This window comes from Diceros bicornis, chromosome 1 (genome assembly GCF_020826845.1).
Source record: "Diceros bicornis minor isolate mBicDic1 chromosome 1, mDicBic1.mat.cur, whole genome shotgun sequence".
NCBI lineage: Eukaryota > Metazoa > Chordata > Mammalia > Perissodactyla > Rhinocerotidae > Diceros > Diceros bicornis.
In genome coordinates, this window is record NC_080740.1 from 14,385,716 (window position 1) to 14,409,111 (window position 23,396).

General features: G+C 39.2%; 1 protein-coding gene across 1 annotated transcript in view; it reads left to right on the forward strand.

Annotated features, from left to right (window-relative positions):
* Positions 1 to 3,131: 3,131 nt before the first annotated feature.
* RASA1 (RAS p21 protein activator 1) overlaps positions 3,132 to 23,396 on the forward strand; it is a 96,547-nt gene continuing 76,282 nt past the window's right edge. Inside the window, exon 1 of the mRNA XM_058527181.1 lies at positions 3,132 to 3,723. Coding sequence (XP_058383164.1) covers positions 3,206 to 3,723 — 518 coding nt within the window. The 5' untranslated portion in view covers positions 3,132 to 3,205. The remainder of the gene's footprint in view (positions 3,724 to 23,396) is intronic.

Here is a 23,396-nt window from a genome sequence, read left to right on the forward strand (position 1 = left end):
ACTGGTATTAGGTTGATATACAAATAGACATAGCAGATCTTTCCTACTAGTAGAGCAACTGATGTCCAAAGATGTGAGCTGATTTAATCCAGCGTTTGTTAAAAGGATGGAGATCTGTTAAAGCATTTGGCAAGGATGCCTAGCACAGGGCTAGGCAGTAGGAAAAACCACAGGTTCTCTTAGCAGAATAGTTTTGTGGATACATACACCTAAAAGTAACTAGAAAACAGTATAACTCAGTATACAGTTGGTGTTGGACTGCATTAAATATTGGCCTTTAAGTGCTAAAGAATTTTCAAAAAAGGGGGAGGAGGTAATTGTGCAAATTAGAGTAGTGAGCCTGATCTGGAAGCTCAGGCAGTGTTCAGATAGTGCGTGGGCACTTAGAGAAGATCAGTGATAACCAAGAGCTGGCGATAACCTGCCGGAATAATGTCCTACATTCAGAGGCTGATGATGGTAATTGGCGTGGGAGTGTTGCAGGATTGGGATGCTAACACACTGCAGGCTTTCAAGCACAGGCTACATGAAAATTTGTTGCCAGTGAGTGGAATAGGTACTTTGACGGTCTCTTCTAACTCTGAGGGTCTAAGTTTAAAAGAAAAACTATTTTCAGGGAGGTGACTGTAAGAAGTAGGACTTGATTATTCTCTTCAAGACCATGGCTCTACTTCATTATGCACTTTCTCATTTTCTAACCTCCTTTCTAGAACAGCACAGAGCTTAGCAACCCAATACCAACATCTCTTACCCACCTACCTAATGAATGACATTGAGCCGGCTTTCTCATCTATTCTTTCTCTCATTCAGGATAATTGCACACCTCCCTCTTGATTAGCATACTACACTCTAGGACAGCGGTTCTTAAACGTAAATGTGTCAACTTGGAGGGCTCATTAAAACATAGATTGCCGCACAGTTTCTGATTCAGAGGGTCTGGGGTGGGGCCCCAAAATTTGCATTTTTACCAGTTCCTAGGATAGTGCTGGTCTGAGACCACTCTTGTGACTAGTTCATCTTCACTCTGCCAGTGGTACACTGCATAGGAGGTGAGCACGATGAGGGAGTCCTCAGGATTACCGTTTAATCAAGTTTGTCAGTGATTTGGCAAATAGGCTTATGCAAACTTCTAAAGTAAAGGAAAATGTCTTGCGTGCACCTTTCGCCCTCTTTTAGTGGTCTATTCCTTTTTTCCTGGGCCTCTATAACAGCCCCTTCCCATGCCCTATGTGGTACTATATTGGTTTGATCATCTTTAGCAGAGAAAATATTGATCTCAAAGATTAAATCAAGATTAAATATTAAAAAGATATTTAGAAAGATTAAATATTGATGTTTGAGATCAATATTTTATGGTATTTAATGTGGCATTCCTCCTGGGAGAATTTAAAAGATAAGAACAATATATGAATCCAAAAGGGCAAATTACTGGTACTGTAATTTCAAACAATGGGAATGATTCCTCCACGTACACGAATGCATATATTTTATTATAGAAGACAAAACAAAACCCATCTCTTTGGCTATATTAAGGGTGAGATTTCAGTTTATTTCTAATTTTTGAAACTATACTTAATTGTAACCGGCACTTGGGGACCCTCTTGACATTCGCCTTGTTGAAGGTGCTCTGTGCGTTCACGTGTGCATCGCGAAGCATGCCCTGCCGTCTTTCGCACACAAACGAGGACAAAAGTGCGTTGATTAGTGATGTCTCTGGCATCCCTCTTCTTCCACACCTCATTAATACTCAACCGACTTGCAATGGTACTCAACAAACTTGCTATGGCACAGGTAAGTGTGTGTGTGTGTGTGTGTGTGTGTGAGAGCGAGCGAGCGAGAGAGCGAGCGCAAGCGCGGAGGTGGGGGGGAGGGAGGATACGGATGGTTGGTGAAGAAAACAAAACGTGTCTAGAAATCTGGCTTCACAACCACTATTTCCACCAAAATTCCTTGCCCTCCTCATATGGACCCCTTTATCCATTTCGTTTTCTTCTCTTGAGTTTCAGAACCTAGTTTTTTATTTCATTTTATTTTTTAGTTTGTAATAGTTGTACACTGATTTATATTAGGCAACGAAAATGAAAACATTAATAGTACTGCCTGGACCTTCGAAGCAATATCCACCTTCCCCCGGGGCCTTGGGCGTCTGGTTTCTGCGCCGCGGGCCAAGGGTGTGTTTTCTACGGGTCAGGAAGTGGGGCACTGGCTTCGCGGCATCTTCCTTTCCCGTTCCCCATTCCGTCCTCTCACCGCCTCCCTGTCCCTCCCGTCTTCACGGCGCCCGGCGGCCGCGTGCTCAGGTACTCACTCCTCCCCTGCCCCGGCCCACCGGCCCACCGAACAAAGCCCAGGGAGGCAGGCGCGCGCCGCCGGCGACACCGACGGGAGGAGCGGCCGCGCCGCCACGCGCCAGAACCGGAGCGGGACAGCCGGCGCGTCCGCTCCCCGCGCGTCCCCGCCGCTTCCGTCCCTCCCGACTCTTCCTTTTCCTCCCTCCAGGCCCAGCCCCCCCACCCCCGCGCCGGGAACGCGCCTGCGCAGAAGCGCCGTCTCCCTCCTCCCCCGCCCTTCCTTCCCTCCGCTCCTCCTCCTGTGCCCCGCCTTCCTTTCTCTCTGGTCGATTTCACTGAGCGCTCCAGGTTGGGAGCAGTTCAGTCGGTTTCCCCAGTACCCCGCCCCCCTTCCTCTTATCTCCCCACCCCTCCCATCTGTAGCCCGGTGGAGGATGAAGCGGCTGCAGTGGCCCCAGCCCCAGCAGCGGCACCGGCGGTGGCTGCGGTGGAGGTGGCCGGAACTGGGGTGGTGAAGAAGCGGTGGCGGCGGCGGCGGCGGTGGCTGAAGGAGCGGCAGCCGCCCCAGCCGCTTCCCCTGCGCTTCCCTTCCTCTTTAGGGCAGCCAGGAAGTTTTTCGCTTCTGTGCATGTGTGTGTGCGTGAGTGTGGGTGTGTAAGGTGAAGGTTTGGGCGGCGTTTGTGCAGGCGTTGGGTTTTTTGCCCACTTCGCTTCCCGTAACCCGGGCAGCTCCGGAGCCTGGGCTGTGGCCCGAGGAGGGGGCGCGGCGGCGGGCTCTCTCCTTTTGTTGTTGTTTCCTCCGCCTGGGGAGCTGACGGGGGGACGCGCCTGGGTGGGGCGGCTCGGAGCCCGGGCCTGGTGGCCCTCGGGGCTCCCGGGCGGGCAGGGGAGGGCAGAGTCGAGCGGGCTTCAACATGATGGCGGCCGAGGCCGGCAGTGAGGAGGGCGGCCCGGTGACCGCCGGGGCCGCAGGAGGCGGCGCGGCCGCGGGCTCCAGTGCCTATCCGGCAGTGTGTCGGGTGAAGATCCCCGCGGCCCTGCCTGTGGCAGCCGCCTCGTATCCTGGGCTGGCGGAGGCCGCAGTGGCCGGGACTCTGGGTGGCGGAGCCGCTGCGGGGTCAGGGTTCCTAGGGGCCGTGTCCGTGGCGGGGGCGCTGGGGGGAGCCGGACTGTCAGGGGGAGGTGCTGCTGCTGGCGTGGCTGGTGCTGCCGCCGCCGGACCTGGCGGGGAGATGGCTCCCACCAAGGGGACCACTTCGTTGCCTGCCGAGCCCTTCGGGGCGGGCGGCGGATTCCCTCCTCTGCCGCCGCCTCCTCAGCTGCCCACTTTGGGCGCCGGCCTGGGAACAGTGGACGAAGGTGACTCTCTGGATGGACCAGAATACGAGGAGGAAGAGGTGGCCATCCCGCTGACCGCTCCTCCAACTAACCAGTAAGTCAAGACCACTGTTCTGGGACTGGGGAAGCTGGCTCCTGGAAAGAAGTGGGAAAACGTACCTCGTTCTTTCTGCTGTGATTTGTTCTGAGAAGTTTGGAAGCTTCAGGTTCCATGCGTAGGGATTTAATATGATCTCTCATCTTCCCCACAGGCATACTCCCTGGCGTCTTTGTCTATTTATTGCTCCTCTGGGAAGATGTAAAGTTTTTAAGATGGGAAAATGTGTATCCAGTGAGAACCGGATATGGTTCTGCCCCTTCCAAATTGAGCTGGCGGCCTGGGATTCAGCAGAGCTTGCAGCCGCCTAGGCAGTCATAGTCTGTATTAACTTGTGTGTGTTCCCGATTGAAGCTAGATGATGAGTGAGAAGCTCTGAATACGAGTATTTGAATCAGTATTGTACTGATATCATTTGAAACATGCATTGGTCAGAATGCTTTGCTTTTGTTGCACTGCAAATCCCACCTTCTGCTTAGTGAAAACCTAGAGGTGCAGAAAAGTCTTTGGATCACTTATGAAAACGTGGGTCAGCGAGGAAGGAAAGGAGTTCCGTGAATTACAGGTGTGATTAAGGGCCCATACTCCAGCAATGTTTGTAACTTGTGCCATAGAATTCCCATTTATTAATATTAGTGTAATTCTTTTATAGTTGTGACTTTGTAAGTACAACATTGAAGTAAAACAAATTAATAGTGTACTTCCCTTCAACACTTTTTCTTGGTGGCCGATACAATATTTTATTTGAGAATTAATTTTGACAGTCTACTGCAGAATATATAGGACAAATGACTTTTCTATATAAAGTTAGCACCTCCCCCTTACTTGTTCTCTACCTAGGTTAACTTATGGATGCATTTATAAAGGTGGACCTTGAGGAGAGGAAAATGTTGATGGGAAGTGGTAATAGTAGACAAAACTTGTTTTATAGATCACTCAGATCTGTCTTAATTGACCTTTAGAATTTCGACAACCTTTGATGAGTATCAGAGGAAAAAAGATTTGGTTTATATGTTCACAGTCACTCTGGACCGTTGAAAGGTTTTTTTTTTGGATAAGCATCTTTGGAGGATTTAGAAAGGACTTAAAAAATGACTTAGGAAAAGATTCTGTAGTAATCCATTTTTGACTTAAGGCTACATCTTCTGATACTTAAGGTGGAAAATTAAAGTTAGTCTTATTTATGTCAGCCATAGTATAGAGGTGTTGTATTCCTTTTATAGTGCTCAATATGAGTTAAATTTTTTTGTCTAATTTTGTTCCAACTTATCATGTTATGTCTATGTATTGCAGACTTTTCTAAAGGTGTTCTGAGAGTGTTAAAAATTCCAGTTTCCAGCACTGTTTCACCTTCAAGCCATTTTGAAAAAGTCAGATTTAAATATTAAGTGCCCACTATATGCTCAGCACTGTGGTTATAATAAAGTGCAACTTTTCATACTGAAAGAATATAGTCTTATTCCAGTTCATAACTGAATTGAATTAGGCATATTTAGTATATTGTAGTTCTAAATTTTTTTAAGTCAAATTTATTTTGTAGAGCAATTCTAGGTTCACGGCAAAATTGAGCAGAAAATACAGAGCATTCCCATTAAATTTTTAATAATAAACATGAATGGGTACATAGAACAAATTGTGTTTGTGAGAAGTCCATTGTGTAAGATTTTCATCATTATCACTTATATGTATTTAGGAATAAAAATAATATTTGTATGACTGTATATGAGAATTGTTCATGTTCTAAAAAGTATCCTCCATTTCTAGTATGTTTTTTAAATTTGCCACTGAGAAGTACAAATTTCCCTCTTTTCTTTATCTTAGATATCAACCCAGAGTCACTGGAGGCAATACAGTGTAGTGGTTAAGCGTGCAAATTCTGAAGTTAGACAAGATTTGGGTTGGAATCCTGACTCTGCCACTTACTAGCTGTGTGATCTTGGAAAGGTCAGTTTCCCCATCTGTAAAATGGGGATAATAATGGTACCTCCCTCATATGGTCGTTTTTAAAGTTTAATGAAAACCTTGAACATATTCAGCACAGTGCCTGGCACATAGTAAGTGTTTAGTAAATAGTCTCCCCAAATAACAAGAATATAATTTTATTGTCATTAAATTGCCTACTAATTCTATTGGTGTAGGGACTCTTTTCCTAATAGCTATTTGAGAGAATGTTTTGAACTCCAAAGACCTGTCTGCCATAATTAATTATATTAAAATTTTATTTTTACTTCATAAAAGCTTCTAGCAGATTAAGCAGGTTCAGAGATGAAATTCAAGTGTTTTCTATAAATTCCTATTTTCAATGAAAGGAGGAAAAAGCCTTAGTGACTTGGTTAAATAATGTCAAATTTCCCATAAAAGTATTGAAGAAATGTTTTTGGACTAAATTAATATTTGACTAGTGACTGTTCACTGTAGTTATTGATAGCATGGTATTAAGGAAGTTGGGGTCCCAAGATTGAGTCCACAGTGGTTTGTTAGACTAGGGTTCCACCTTGTATCCAGCTAGTGTGGTGTGTTGCTCACAAGAGAGTCAAGTGACAGTATGTAGATAGACCAGTGCCAATATATTAAGGCTGTTAGTATTTTGTACCTTGTTTTTTTGTGTGCATGGTGAATCATTAGTCTTGTGTTTATTACTGAGCATTTTCATCAGATTACTTAAGGCTGGAAAAGTTTGTATAATTTTAACTATTACATTTATTTGAATATTTTCCTTTTTGCAAGTTTTGAGGAAAAAATTAAAATTATCCCCATATATTTTTATGCTACAAAAGGTTCGTCATCTAAAACTGCTAACAAATTTCTTTTTCAAGAGAGAGAAAGGTTAAAGAAGTTTGTCGCTGGTACTCCCTGTAATTTTATGGAGCTGCTTTTCATGGTCCTTGTTATTTTTCTCTTCCTAGAGGTGATGGATGATAGTAGAGGAGTATTGTTCCCTTAGTCCACCTTCACTTATATAAAGAAATTTTAAACTGTGAGCCTGCAGGAGGTCCTTGGGCTGAATGCAACCCAGAGATAAATATTGCTTGCTCTGAGTGTATTTGGAACATTTAGTGATTAGTTACCACCGTTTAAAAATAGGGAGACTTCACATTTAAGAAGTTTTGATTTCTAGCATTGCTTGAGAAATCACAGGACTTAGCTCTACCTGGTTGCTGTTTCTGCTTGAGAGTAGCTTGCTAGAGCTGAGTAGTGGCTGCCCCTGTTAGATGAGTTCTGAGCTCTCCAGTAAGTCTCCACCAGGCCTGCTTTGCCTTTGATATTATTTGCCTGGTATCTGGCCTAGATCTATCTTACCCTGGACCTAATATACCCTCAAACCTGAAACTTGAAGGAAAAAGAAATAAGGACTGTAAATAATACCTTTCTTTTCCTTAAAAATCATCTACTGTCTCTACAAAATAAAATCATTCTTAATTAAGTCAAATAATTGTTAAAGGATAATGTTAGGACATGTAGCATTCGTTAACTTTGTCAGTGATTGCATTGTAACTATGGATGAGTCATTATTTCTAAAAAATGGGGGTGAGAATTGCAAAGATTACCTATGGACAGAGTGGTTGCTGACCCGGGCTCAGATATTTTCACTGTATTTGTATGAGTAGTAGGGCAGTGTAGTAGGTGTTTAATTTAAGGGATATAACAATGAGTAAGATGCCACATTTCTCAATGAGTCTTTCTTCTGGGGAATTTTAGATCTAGTAGGAAGTTAAGTAAACCGATTACTGTGATTCACGCTAGCTTAAGATAAATATCATACGTGAAGTATGTGCAAAGGGTCATGGAGGTTAAAAGAATAAGAAATTTTTATAGTTAGGATCAATAAAGTCTTTGAGGAAAAGTAGCAGGTATGTTTTTCCTGCTGTTTAATTTATTTTCTGAACAAGAAGTTATTGGTTCTTATGCCCTTTGCCTAATGATTCTATCAGATGAAATAGAATTATGAGTTAAATAAATATAAACTTTTGACCCTTGGTGGTGTCTGTCCTACTGAACTCTTAATTGTTTACCTGTGGTCTGGAGGGAGGTTGAAGGGGGTGCCTGTAGTTACTGAAAATGCAGAGCACAGTCAAAAGCTAGACTTGGTCTGGATCATTCATTAGCCACTCTGGGGAAACCAGGCAAACATTATTGACAGAGACAAAAAGAAAAAGGACAACTAAATTAGGAAGAAGAAAGGGAAAATGAAGAGTAGGCCTTGCTTTGCTCCTATCTCTTTACTGGCCGTTAGGAGAATGAGAGAATGCCTTTAAGAGCAGCTCAAATACCCGAAACAGTACCTTGGTGGGGGGGGGGGCACTTATAATGATCATTAATAACAATTATTATTGCTGACATTCCTTGGTTGCTTACTATGTAGCAGGAACGTTCTAATTGGTTTACATGTGTTGTTTTAGTTAGTATTGCTTCACTCCAAAACTTAGTTGCTAAAATAGCATTTATTTGCTCTTGATTCTAAAATTTGGGCAGGGTGTGATGGAGACTGCTCCTTGTGTCATCTGTTGGCCATAATGTCCCAGGTGGCTTCTTAAGTCTGGTATATCAGCTGGGATGGCTGGAACAGCTGGTGGATAGCTAGGCATCTCTCCCCCTCCCTCCCTCTCCCTGCCTTCCTCTCCCTGTCTCTCCCCTCCTCCCAGTAGCCTCTCCGCATCATTACCTTGAGCTTCTTCACAGCATGGGCAGCTGGGTTCCTTGAGGGAGCTATCCAAGAGGACAAGCCTCGCTGTGCCAACACTCATCAAGTCTCTGTGTTCTTCATGTTTGTTAATGTTCCACTGGCCAGTGCTAATCACGTGACTCAGTCCAGATGTAATATGGGAAGGGACTATACAAAGGCATCAATACTGGGAGGTGAGATTTCTTGGGGGTACCAAAGTATAGCCTACTGTATGTGTTATTCATTTACATGTAATATCAGATAATACTAGAATACTAGTGGTGAGGGAGAAGGTGGGAGAAAGGGCAAGTACTTACGAGTTCTTCCCTTAGGCTCAACTTGGTAAATTGTCTTTTATTAAATGATACAAAGATCCCCACAATAGATTTTGCTTCTGACCACCATTATCTTAATTTTAAACCAAAGATATTGAGTATAGATGTTGGGTATGGCTCATTGTTTGAATATGCAAGTGTATGTATGATCGGTGTGTTATCTTGAAATTGCCTGCAGTACATTTCAGTTGTGGGCTAAGTTAAAAGTAGTTGTTATCAGATACAATTTACTGATAACTTCTTCATGTGGCTAATCATATCTCAACAGGATTTGGAGTATAATTTTAGGTGTTTCAGTGATTAATGAGTAAAACAATGAACATTATGGGGGACAAAAAGAAATATAAAAGCATATACAATCCAGTTGGAAGATGAGGCATTAAATGATAGAGAAATAAGATGATAAAATTAAATTATAGACGCATTGTATAGATACGTTTTTCAAATTAGAGGATACTTGTGGAAGAGTTGAAAGAATGAAAGTATATGAAAGAATGATTGAAATTTCATGCTATAATCCTCTTTTACTGAAGTTTTATAGAAAGTTTGATTAACTTTTGTAGCATTGGTGTTTGATATTATACTCATAAGAGTGCTATGTATAGTACGTAGTATTTTAGTGATAGAGGAAACTCTCATTGCTCAGGTGCAGAAGCAGACTCAGGTAGAGTGCTTGCTTAAAGTCACATAGCTGTGTGGTGGTAGAACTGGGACAGAATCCAGTTCCATAATTTGTCAGGTATGTTTAGATTTGAGTAATATTTATAATTAATTTTTGGGGGGAGGGGATGGAAAGGCAGATGCCCAGTATTGACTAATCATTTACCATATGCTGGGCACTTTACATAGATTATCTCATTTAATTCTCACAACTATACAGTAGAATAGATATTATCTACATTTTTATTGTTGAGAAAACTGAATGATAGAACTGGAATTCTAATGCAAATACTTTACTTTTTCCTTTGCCTTGTCCCCTTTCTAGTACATAGAATACACGCATATGTATGTGTACCCATACAAATCTTAATATACTTCAGGGCTGGCTGGTCTCTGGATGTTATGGACTGAATTGTGTCCTCCCGAAATTCATAGGTTGAAGCCCTAACCCCTAATGTGGCTGTATATGGAGATAGGAACTTTAAGGAGGTAGTTAAGGTTAAATGAGGTCATAAGGGTTGGTCCATAAGCCAGTAGGAACTGGTGTTATAAGAAGAGAGAGACAGGGCCGGCCCCGTGGCTTAGTGGTAAGTGCACGCGCTCTGCTACTGGCAGCCTGGGTTCGGATCCCGGGAGCACACCGACGCACCGCTTCTCCGGCCACGCTGAGGCCACATCCCACATACAGCAACTAGAAGGATGTGCAACTGTGAAATACAACTATCTACTGGGGCTTTGGGGAAAAACAAAAAAAAGGAGGAGGATTGGCAATAGATGTTAGCTCAGAGCTGGTCTTCCTCAGCAAAAAGAGGAGGATTAGCATGGATGTTAGCTCAGGGCTGATCTTCCTCACAAAAAAATAAATAAAGTGAATTTCATTTTGCTATTTACATTTAAAAAAAAAAAAAAAAGAGAGAGAGAGAGACACCAGGAGTACACGTGCACAGAGGAAAGGCCATGTGAGGACACAGTGAGAAGGCTGCCATCTGCAAGCCATGAGGAGAGGCCTTACTAGAAACCAACTCTGCTAGCACCTTAATCTTGGACTCAGCCTCCAGAACTGTGAGAAAATAAATTTGTGTTGTTTAAGCCATCCAGTCTGTGGTATATTGTTATAGTAGCCTCAGGTGACTGATACACTGGGTAACCCTGTACCCTGCATCTTTAAAAATGGCTTTGGGTGATTTTGGAGCAGATTAAATACACATTCTATAGCTTGTCTTTTTCTCCTCTTAATGGTCTTTTGCAGAGCAAAAGTTGTTTTTTGTTTTTTTTGTGAGGAAGATCAGCCTTGAGCTAACATCCATGCTAATCCTCCTCTTTTTTTTTTGCTGAGGAAGACTGGCTCTGAGCTAAGATCTATTGCCAATTCTCCTCCTTTTTATTTTTTCCCCAAAGCCCCAGTAGATAGTTGTATATCATAGTTGCACATCCTTCTAGTTGCTATATGTGGGACGCGGCCTCAGCATGGCGGGAGAAGCGGTGCGTCGGTGCGCGCCCGGGATCCGAACCCAGGCCGCCAGTAGTGCAGCGTGCGCACTTAACCACTAAGCCACGGGGCTGGCCCAGAGCAAAAGTTTTTAATTTTGATGAGGCGTAATTTATTAATGTTTCCTTTCGTAGGTTGTGCTTTTGGAGGCAAGTCTAAGAACTCTTTGTCTAGCCTAGGTCTCGAAGATTTTCTCCTAATTTTCTCTAAAAGTTTTATAATAAGTTTTATGTTTTATAGTTAAGTCCATGGTCTATTTTTGATTTCATTTTAATAAAAGATATGAAGTTTAAATTGAGGTTCATATTTTTCCTATGGATATTTGATTGCTTCAGCATCATTTGTTGAAAAGGCAGATATCCTTCTTCCATTGAATTGCTTTTGCACTTTCGTCAAAAATCAATTGGGCATATATGTATGGGTTTACTTCTGCATTTTGTATTGTTTCATTGATCTGTATGTCTCTATCTGCTAATGTCACACTCTTGATTATTGTAGCCATATAGTAAGCCTTAATATTGGGTAGAGTGCTTTGTCTCACTTTTCAATATGGTTTTAGCTATTCTGAGGCTTGTGTCTTTACGTACAGATTTTAGAACAAGCTTGTCCATGTCTACAAAAACTTCTGAGATTTTCATAGGAATTGCATTAAACCTGTAGATCAGTTTGGGGAGAATGGACATCTTTACCATATTGACATAGTATATGTCTTCATTTATTTAGGTCTTCTTTGATTTCTTTAATCAACATTTTGTAATTTTTGGTATGTCAGTTCTGTACACCTGTTGTTAAGTTTATACTTAATTTTTTGTTTTCTTTGGAGCAAATTTGTAAATGTTAGTATGTTTGCAATTTCAGTTTCCACATGTTCACTGTTAGTATATAGAAATGTGATTCGTATTTTATGTTGGTCTTCTATCCTGCGACCTTGCTAAACTTACCTTTTAGTTCTAAGAGGCTTTTTACAGATTCCTTGAGATTTTCTACATAGATAATCATGTCAACTGCAAATAGAGACAGTTTTTACTTCTTTATTTCCAATCTGTGTGCCTTTTATTTCTTTTTCTTGTCTTTTTAAAAAAAAATTAATCCACCTTTTAATTTATTTATTTATCTTTTTGTGAGGAAGATCAGCTCTGAGCTAACATCCATGCCAATCTTCTTTTTGCTGAGGAAGACCGGCCCTGAGCTAACATCTATTGCCAATCCTCCTCCTTTTTTTTTCCCCTTTTTCTCCCCAAAGCCCTAGTAGATAGTTGTATGTCATCGTTGCACATCCTGCTAGTTTCTGTATGTGGGTTGCAGCTTCAGCATGGCCAGACAAACAGTGCCTCAGTGCGCGCCCGGGATCCAAACCGGGGCCACCAGTAGCAGAGCGCGTGCACTTAGTCGCTAAGCCAAGGGGCTGGCCCCCTCTTTTTCTTGTTTTATTGCCGTGGCTAATACTATATTGAATGAGAGTGATGAGAGCAGACATCCTTGCTTTGTTCCTTGTCTTAGGTGGAAAGCATTTAGCATTAAGTGTGATGTTAACTGGAGGCTTTTGTGTGGGGGGGGTTGATAGATACTTTTTATCAAGTTGAGGTAGATCACCTCTCTTCCTAGTTTTCTGAGAGTTTTTATCCTGAATGGGTGCTGGATTTTGTCAAATGCTTTTTCTGGGTTAATTTATATGATCATATGATGTTGTGATGTAGTGTTGGGCTACTGTTGACCTTGATGCATCAGAAGGAGGATCATCAAGCCATGACAATGTCAATGGTTGGATGTCAGGAGCAGGCGATGTTGATGGTTACTTGAATGCAAGCACAGTGATATTGTGACAATCGATCTGATAATCGAGATGGCTACTGAGTGAGTAACAGGCGTGTAGCATGTACAGCGTGGGTATGCTGGACAAAGGGATGATTCATGTCCCGAGTGGAGTGGAGCAGACGACACAAGATTTCATCACACTACTCAGAGCTGCGTGCAATTTAAAACTTATGAATTGTTTATTTCTGGAAGTTTCCTTTTAATATTTTTGGACTGAGATTGACCATGGGTAGCTGAAACCACAGAAAGTGAAACCATGGATAAGGGAGTACTACTGTATTTTAACTATTTACATTTACAGTAATTATTGATATGTTAGTACTTAAGTCTGTCATTTTACTTTTTGTTTCCTGTTCTCTCTGTTTCTCATTTCTGTTTCTCTTTTTTTGCTTTCCTGTGGGTTACTTGAACATTTGTTAGGATTTCATCGTAATTTGTTCATAATGTTTTTTAAATTTATCACTTTGTAGAGTTTTCTTAGTGGTTGTCCTGAGTATTAAAATATACATATGTAAATTACCACAGTCTATTGGTGTAAACATTTTATCAGTTTGAGTGAAGTCTGGAAACTATTCTTCCATTTAGATCCCTTTGCCCTCCCACTTTGTAAATATCATTGTCTTGACTATTTCTTCTACACACATTGAGCAGCTCGTCAGATGGTGTTAATATATATATATTTTTATTTTGGTAAAATATTCCTGACATAAAATTTACCATTTTAACCATTTTTAAGTGTACAGTTCTGTGGCGTAAAGTACATTCACATTGCTGTTGTGTATTACCACCATCCATCTCCAGAACTTTTCCATCTTCCTCAACTGAAACTATGTACCCATTAAACACTAACTCCCCATTCCCCTCTCCCACAGCCTGTGGCAACCGTCATTTTACTTTCTGTCTCTGAATTTGACTACTCTAGGTACCTCATGTAAGTGGAGTCATACAATATCTGTCTTTTGTGACTGATTTATTTTACTTAGCATAATGTCTTCAAGGCTCATCTGTGTTGTAGCATTCATTGGAATTTTCTTTTTAAGGCTGAATACTATTCTAGCCTTATCCCATGTTGTTTTTATCCATTTATCCATCAATGGACACAGGTTTCTTCCACCTTTTGCCTATTTTGAATAGCGCTGCTTGAACATGGTGTACAAATATCTGTTCAAGTCACTACTTTCATTTTGGAAATATACCTAGAAGTGGAATTTCTGGATCACATCGTAATTCTGTGTTTAAGTTTTTGAGGAATTGCCATATCGTTTTTGGTAGCGGCTGCACCATTTTACATTTCCATTAGCAATGCATGAGGGTTCCAGTTGCTCCACACCCTTACTGCCACTTGTTATTATTATTATTTTTTTATAATAACTATCCTAATGGGTGTGAAATAGTATTACATTGTCGTTTTGACTTGCATTTCCCTAATGAATAGTGGTGTTGAGCATCTTTTCATGTGTTTATTGGCCATTTGTATATCTTCTTGGGAGAAATGTCTGTTCAAGTCCTTTGCCTATTTTTTAATCAGGTTGTTTGTTCTTTTGTTGAGTTTTAGGAGTTCTATGTATATTCTAGGTATCAATCCCTTTTCAGATAAATGGTTTGCAAATATTTTCTCCCATTCTATCGGTGGCCTTTTCACTCTGTTGATAGTGTCAGAGGTTTTTAATTTTGATAAACTCCAACTTGCCTGTTGTTTTTGGCCTGTGTAATTTTTATTTCATCCATCAACTGTGATTTTAAAACCTCTTTGAGTAGAAGGGTAGTCTGTTGAGTCTATTGTTTTCACCCATATTTTTGCTTTTCCCATTGTTCTTTCTTCTTTCCTGATGTTCCAAGATTCCTTCTTCTATCATTTGAAGAACTTTCTTAGCCATTCTTGAAGGACGTGTCTGCTAATGATAAGTTCTTTTAGTTTTCTTTTTCCTCCTTAGGTCTTTACTTTCCCCTTATTCCTCAAAGATAATTTTGTCAGACATAGAGTTTATGGTTGACAGTTCCTTTCTTTCAGCACTTGAAAAGTTTTTTGTTACTTTTTTCTGAACTTCATGGTTTCAGATGAGAAATGTGCTGTCGTTTGAATTGGTCTTCCCCTATACATAATGCATCCTTTTTTTTGTGCTTGCTTTCAAGATTTTTTCTTTGTCTTTGTTTTCAGACGTGTAATGATGATATGTCAAGGTGTAATTTCTGTGGGTGTACCTTTCTGTGGTTCGCTCACTTGAATCTGTAGGTTCATGTCTTTCTCTAAATTGGGAAGTTTTCAGCCATTCTTTTTTGAATACTCTTTCAACTCCACCCTCTTTCTCTTCTCTGCACAGAACTCCAATGATAGGGACTTAGTTAGATCTTTTGTTATTGTCTGTCCCATAGGTCTTTGAGAGTGTTAGTTTCTTTTCAGTCATTTTTCTCTCTTTTGTTCAGACTGGGTAGATTCTATTGATCTGTCCTCAAGTTCACTGATTCTGTTCTCTGTAATTCCTACCATTGAGCTCATCCAATAAGGTTTTTTTTTTTTTTCTTATTGCGGTTTTCAGTTCTATAATTTCCATTTGATGTGGAGTAACAGGAACTTTCATTATTTCTGGTGGCAATGCAAAATGGTACAGCCACTTTGGAAGATAGTGTGGGGGTTTCTTAAAAAATAAACATACTCTTACCATATAATCCAGCAATTGTACTCCTTGGTATTTTCCCAAATGAATTAAAAACTTATGTCCATAAAAAAGCTGCACACGGATGTTTATAGCGGCTTTATCCATGACTGCCAAAACAAAGATGGAAGCAACCAAGATGTCCTTCAGTAGGTGAATGGATAAATAAACTGAGGTACATCCAGACAATGGAATAATCTTCAGCACTAAAAAGAGATGAGCTATCAAATAATGAAAAGACATACAGGAACCTTAAATACATATTAGTAAGTGTAAGAAGCCAAACTCAAAAGACCACATAACTGTATGAGTCCAACTATATGACATTCTGGAAAAGGCAAAACTGTAGAGACAGTAAAAAGATCACCAGGGATTGAGGGTGGGAGGAAGGGATGAAGAGGCAGAGCACAGAGGATTTTTAGGGCAGTGAAACTACTCTGTCTGATATTACAATGGTGGATACATGTCATTTTACGTTTGTCAAAACCCATAAAATGTATAACACCAAGAATGGATCCTAACGTAAACCATGGACTTTGGGTGATAATGATGTGTCAATGTAGCTTCATTGATTGTAACAAATGGACCACTGTGCTGCAGGATGGCGATAGTGGGTGAGGTTGTATATGAGTGGGGACAGGGGATATATAAGAATTCTCTGTACTTTCTATTCTATTTTGCCTTGAACTTAAAGTTGCTCTAAAAATAGAGTTTATTAATTAAAAAAAAATTGAGTTGGAAAAATACAACACTCCTTTAAGCCTATCTACAAGCATTCACAATTTTACTCAAATAGCATTCCTGTTAATTATCCATCACTTTTAACTGTTAAATCAAATGCCTTTTTGATATGCATCCTCCTAGCCCTAATTATTTTGAAAAGATCACTGTAAAAACATGTGAAACAAAAGGGTAAGGTGCTAGGCAGAATTAAGTTGCTGGCTGCCAAGAGACTTCATAAAGAAGCAATAGCAAACGTGATTTCTCCAGGGTGTGCAACTCAAATTTAAGTTAGTCAAGTTCAAGAGTTGACTGGACTCAAGATTGTTGGTCCATTCTAACGAAGTTCACAAGTGACTCGTAAAGAAACTACAACAATTTTTCTATTAACAACAAAAAATAAATGCCTGCATATATCTCTTCCCAGCTCACTCTCCCCCTGCAACCCTGTTAAGTGGGAAGCCCTTGGTGTCAGTGTTTTGGATTTTGGCCATTCTAATAGGTGTCAGTCCTTTGGTAGATGTGTCTTTTGCAAATATTTTCTCCCAGTCTGTGGCTGGTCTTCTCATTCTCTTGACATTCTCTTTCACGGAGCAGAAATTTTGAATTTTAATGAAGTCTAGCTTACCTGTTATTTCTTTTATGAATAATGCCTTTGTTGTATCTAAAAAGTCATCACCATACCCAAGATCATCTAGGCTTTCTTCTACATTATCTTCTAGAAGATTGATAGTTTTGCACTTTACATTTAGGTCTGTGATCCATTTTGAGTTAATTTTTGCGAAGGATGGTAAGATCTGTGTCTAGATTCATTTTTTTGCATTTGAATGTCCAGTTGTTCCAGCACTATTTGTTCAGAGACTATCATTGTATGGCATTTGTTCCTTTGTCCAAGATCAGTTGACTGTATTTATGTGGGTCTATTACTGGGCTCTCTATTCTGTTTCATTGATCTATTTGTCTATTTTTTCACCAGTATCACATTGTCTTGATTACTGTGGCTTTACAGTAAATCTTGAAGTCAGGTAATGGCCGTTCTCCGACTTTGTTCTTCTCCTTTAATATTGAGTTAGCTATTCTGGGCCTTTTGCCTCTCCATATAAACTTTAGAATTATAGTTTGTCAATATCCACAAATTAATTTACTGGGATTTTGATTAGGATTGCCTAGGATGTAGATTAAATTGGAAGGAAATGATATATATACATATATATATATATTGATATATATATACAACATATATATATATACAACATATATATATATATATATATATTGATATATATATACAACATATAGATCTTGTACATATTTTGTTAGATTTATACCTAAGTCTTTCATTTTTTGGGGTGCTGATAAAAATGGTAATGTGTTTTAAATTTCACATTCCACTAGTTCATAGCTGGTATATAGGAAAGCTATTGTATGTTAACCTTGTATCCTGCAACCTTGCCATAATCTATTATTAGTTTCAGGACTTTTTTTGTCGATTCTTTTGAATTTTGTACATATACAATCGTCATCTGCAAAGAAAGACAGTTTTATTTTTTGCTTCCCAATCTGTATGTCTTTTATTTCCTTTTCTTGTCTAACACATTAGTTAAGATTTCTAGTACGATGATGAAGTGGAGTGGTGAGAGAAGGTATCCTTGCCTTGTTCCCAGTCTTAGTGGGAAAACTTCAAGTTTCTCACCATTGAGTGTAATGTCGGTTGTAGGTTTTTTTGTCAAGTTCTTTAAAGTTGTAAGACCTTTATCAAGTTAAGGAAGTTCCCTTGTGTTTCTAGATTTGAGAGATTTTTGTCTTATCATTTAATGAGCATTATATTTTGTCAAATGTTTTTTCTGCATCTATTTATATGATCATGTGATTTTTCCATAGCTTGTTGATGTGATGGATTATATTAATGGATTTTCAAATGTTGAATTACCCTTGCATACCTGGGATAGATCTCACTTGATTATGGTGTACAATTATTTTTATACATCGTTGGATTTGATTTGCTAATATTTTGTTGAGGATTTTGCATCTATGTTCATGATAAATATTGGTCTGCAGTTTTCTTGTAATTTCTTTAGTTTTGGTATTAGGATTTTGCTGGCTTCATAGAATCACTTAGGAAGTATTCCCTCTAATTCTATCTTCTGGAAGAGATTGTAGAGAATTGGTATAATTTCTTCCTTTAATGTTTGGTAGAATTCACCAGTGAACCCATCTGGGCCTGGTTCTTTCTGTTTTGGAGGGTTATTAATTATTGATTCAATTTCTTTAATAGCTATAGGCCTATTCATATCATCTATTTTTTCTTGTGTGAGTTTTGGCAAATTGTGTTTTTCAAGGAATTGGTCCATTTCATTTGGGTTATCAAATTTGTGGGCATGGAGTTGTTTGTAGTGTTCCTTTTAAATGTCCATGAGATCTGTCATGATGTCCCCTCTTTAATTTCTTCTTTTTTTTTAAAGATTTTTTTTTCCCCAAAGCCCCAGTGCATAGTTGTGTATCCTAGTTGTATGCCTTTCTAGCTCTTCTGTGTGGGATGCCGCCTCAGCATGGCTTGATGATCGGTGCGTAGGTCTGTGCCCAGGATCTGAACCGGCCCTGGGCTGCTGAAGGGGAACATGCTAACTTAGCCACTACGCCACCCAGCTGACCCCCTTTAATTTCTTTTTTTTTTCCCCCCAAAGCCGCAGTAGATAGTTGTATGTCATAGCTGCACATCCTTCTAGTTGCTGTATGTGGGACGCGGCCTCAGCATGGCTAGAGAAGCGGTGCGTCGGTGCGCGCCCGGGATCCGAACCTGGGCCGCCAGCAGCAGAGTGCACGCACTTAACTGCTAAGCCACGGGGTCAGCCCTTTAATTTCTGATAATAGTAATTTGTGTCTTCTTTTTTGTTCTTAACCTAGCTAGAGGCTTATTGAGTTTATTGATTTTTTTCAAAAAACCACCTTCTGGTTTCATTGATTTTCTGTTTACAATTTCAATTTTAATTTCAAAAAACTGAGCTTTGCTCTAATTTTTATTATTTCTTTTCTTCTGCTTACTTTGGGTTTAATTTGCTCTTCTTTTTCTAGTTTCCTAAGGTGGATGCTTAAATTATTGATTTTAGATCTTTTTTTCTAATTTACACATTCAGTGCTATAAATTTTTCTTTATGGACTATTTTTGCTACATCTCACAAATCTTAATAAGTTGTATTTTCATTTTCATTTAGTTCAAAATATTTTAAAATTTCCCTTGAGATTTGTTTGATGCATGTGTTATTTAGAATTTTGTTGTTTAATCTCCAAGTATTTTGAGATTTTCAAGCTATCTTTCTGTTATTGATATCTATTTTAATTCCGTTGTCGTCTGAGACCAGACATTGTATGGTGTCTATTTTAAATTTAATTGGTGAATGTTCCATATGAGCTTGAGGAGAATGTGTTATCTGCTGTTGTTGGATGCAATAGTCTGTAGATGTCAGTTATATCCAGGTGATTGATGGTGTTGTTGAGTTCAGCTATGTCCTTGCTGATTTTCTGCCTGTTGGATCTGTCTATTTCTGATAGAAGATTGTTAAAATCTCCAACTATGATTGTGAATTCACGTATTCCACCTTGCAGTTCTATCAGTTTTTGCCAGACGTATTTTGACGCTCTCTTGTTGGCCTTATACGTGCTAAGGATTGTTACGTCTTCCTGGGAGTATTGACCCCTGTATCATTATGTAATGACCCTCTTTATCCCTGATAACTTTCTTTGCTCTAACGTCTGCTCTGTCTGAAATTATTATAGCTACTCCAGCTTTTGTTGTTTGATCAGTGTTAGCATGATATATCTTTCCCCTTCTCTTTTACTTTTTTTCACACAAAGTTACAAAAGTTTTGTGATGAGAACTTTTAAGATCTCCATGTCTTTATCTTTAATCTTTATGTGTCTTTATATTTAAAGTTGGTTTCTTGTAGACAACATATAGTTGTGTCTCGTTTTTTGATCCACTCTGACAATCTTTGTCTTTTAATTGGTGCCTTAGACCATTGACCTTTAAAGTGATTATTGATATAGTTGGATTAATATCTACCATATATATTATTGTTTTCTATTTGTTGCCCTTGTTCTTTGTTCTTATTTTTGTCTAACACACTTATTCTGCCTTTTGTGGGTTTTTTTTTTTTTTTTTTTGCTGAGGAAGATTTGCCCTGAGCTAACATCTATCCCAATCTTCTTCTTTTTTTTTTTTTTTTAGTATGTGGGCCGGCAGCGCAGCATGGCAGCTAACAGCGGTGTAGGTCCCTGCCTGGAAACCAAACCCAGGCTGCCAAAGTGGAGCGCATTAAACTTAACCACTAGGCCACTGGGGAGAATGTGTCATTTTATATGATTCCATAATCTCTCCTTTCTTAGCATATCAATTATACTTATTTTACTTTTTTTTAGTTTTTGCAATACACATTTACAGCTAATATAAGTCCACTTTCAAATAATACTATATTGCTTCACAGATAGTGCATTTATTTTGTAACAAAATATTCCTAATTTCTCCTTCCCATCCCTTGTATCATTGCTGTCATTCCTTTCACTTATACCATAAGCTTGTATATATAATATATACATAATTGAATACATTGTTGCTATTATTTGGTTGCTTTTCATCTGTTAGGTCAATTAAGAATAAAAAAGTAAAACTTTTTATTTTACCTTCACTTATTCATTCTCTGATGCTCTTCCTTTCCTTATGTAGATCTGAGTTTTTGACCTATATAATTTTTCTTCTCTCTCAAGAACTACTTTTAACATTTCTTGCAAAGCAGATCTACCGTGAACAGATTCCCTCAATTTTTGTTTGTCTGAGAAAGTCTGTATTTTTCCTGTACTTTTGAAGGATAATTTTGCATGGGACAGAGTTCTAGGTTGGTGGTTTCACTCAACACTCCAAATATTTTGCTACACTCTCTTCTTGCTTGCGTGGTTTCTTAGGAGTAGTTAGATTTAATTTTTATTTTTGCTCCTGTATAGGTAAGGTGTTTTTTCCTTCTGGCTTCTTTCAGAACTTTATCTTTGATTTTCTGAAGTTTGAAGATGATATGCCTAGGTGTAGTTCTTTTGGCATTTATCTTACTTGATGTTCTCTAAGTTTCCTGGATCTGTGGTTTGGTGTCTGACATTAATTTGGGGGATATTCTCAGTTATTATTGCTTAAATATTGCTTCTCTTCCTTTCTCTTTTTCTTCTCCTCTGGTATTTCCATTACATGTATATTATATCTTTTGTAGTTGTCCTGCAGTTCTTGGATAGTCTGTTCTGTTTTTTTCAGTCTTTTTTCTCTTTCCTTTTCGGTTTCCTGTTTTCATATTCTTATGTTGAGAGATTCTTTTCTCAGTTGTTTCCAGCATGCTAATGAGTCAAAGGCAGTCTTCATTTCTGTTACAGTGTTTTTGATCTCATAAAATTTCTTTTTGATTCTTTTTTAGAATTTTCATTTCTCTGCTTATATTATCCTTCTTTCATGTTGTCTACTTTTTCCATTAAGAGATTTCTGGTCTGATAATTCCAGCATTCCTACTACATCTGACTCTGGTTCTGATGCTTGCTCTGTCTCTTCAATTTATTTTTTGCCTTTTAGTATGCCTTGTAATTTTTTTTTTGAAAGGTGCACATGGTGTACTGGGTAAAAGTAACTGCGGTAGATAGGCCTTTAATGATGTAGTGCTAAGGTGTGAGGGAAGAAAGTGTTCTATAGTGCTATCATTAGGACTTAGTCTTTTGGCCATCCTATTCCCTGGGACTGTTGAACTTCAGTGCTTCTGTTGTTTTTCTACCCCCTTAGGTGGTACAGGATGGCTGTAGAGGGCTGATGTTGAGCATTTCCCTTCCCCATATGGAAGGCTAGAGCTGGCTGGAGTTGGGTATTTCGCTTCTCTCAGGTGGGTTGAACTCTTGATAAAACCCCAGCAGGTTAGGGTCTGGTAAATTAATTTCTCCTGGGGACAGGCCTTGTTAGGAAGAACAGAATACTCTGGTATATTTCACAATGGTTCCTTTTGCTCCACCTGTCAGAAGCATGAGGTGATTTTTCTCAGATGTTTACTGTGAGGATCTGATTGAGTTCCTGAAAGTAAAACTCACAGAAGTGTTGGGGCCCCCCCATCTCTGGGTCACCCTGGAGTCGTTAACTCTAGAGTGTCCACAGTGGGCCTCTAGTAATTCATTGATTATAGTTCAGGTTTCCCTACTCTGGTGCTGGTTCCTGGGGAGATTTCTCCTGCTGGGTTTCTGTTCAGGTAAGTTATGATTCTCTTTATCTGCCTGTCTCTCAATTTTGGGGGCAGCGGTTTGCCCTAAGACCTCACTTCTCTGATAGATCTAAGAAGAATTGTTGATTTTTCAGTTTCTTCAGCTTTTTCCTTGTTGTTAGGACAGATTAGCGACTTCTAAGTTCCTTATACACCTGACTGGAAGCTGGAAGTGGCTTAAAGGAGTTTTAAGTTAAAAAGTTTTAAAGAAGTTAAAAAGAATTTGGTTTGTGGGAATTTGGAGGCTAAATCCTTCAGAAGAATGGTAGCTACAGGGGATAGCAAAGTAAGCAGCTTTTTCAATATAGCCAAGAGAAGTAATTTGAATGAGAATATTTTTACTCCTAATAGTAAATATTTAGGTGTCTTTTTAAACAGTCATTTAGCTTGGATTTCTTGTTTTTACTCCAGTGTATTCAAAAGCAAGTTGTGCTTTATTTTTCAATATGTTAATATATTTAGTCAAAATCTAAGGAATTAAGGGAGAGATTTTATCCTTAGACGAAAACAGTTTTGAACAAATAGAGGGAATTACTAGCCAGTTAGCAAGTGTCCACTGTTTCTTAAGCATCTCATAGCATTTTATAAATTATGCACTGCATTGTTCAGTTACAGGAATTGGTATTCTGTGACTTTTTTGACAGTTAAATAATTTGGGTCTGTGGTCTTGGAAATCTAGAATGCACATAGTACAGGATTCCTGAGTCTTTAATGTACTAAACAAACTTTTTTGTTAACTCTGCTTTTCCTAAGCTTAATTACATGCTTAGTGAACATTCTTTACAGAGCATGCTTTGAGAAACATGGTAATAGCAAGTAGCTAGGTTTCTATCCACCTGGTGCTTACAGCGTTAGTAGTACAGAGGAAGGAACCCACAGTTCAGGCTTTGGAAAACCTGAGTTTCTGTTTTTAATGCTTTTAGTGAATCACTATATTGGAAATTTTATTTAATTGCCTCATGATTCAGTTTTCCTTTTGTGAAATATGGTGACTTTTCCCCTCTAATTCACAGTGATGTTAATGTTTTATAATTTATCAAAAAAGCTTTAGTAGAGCACTTA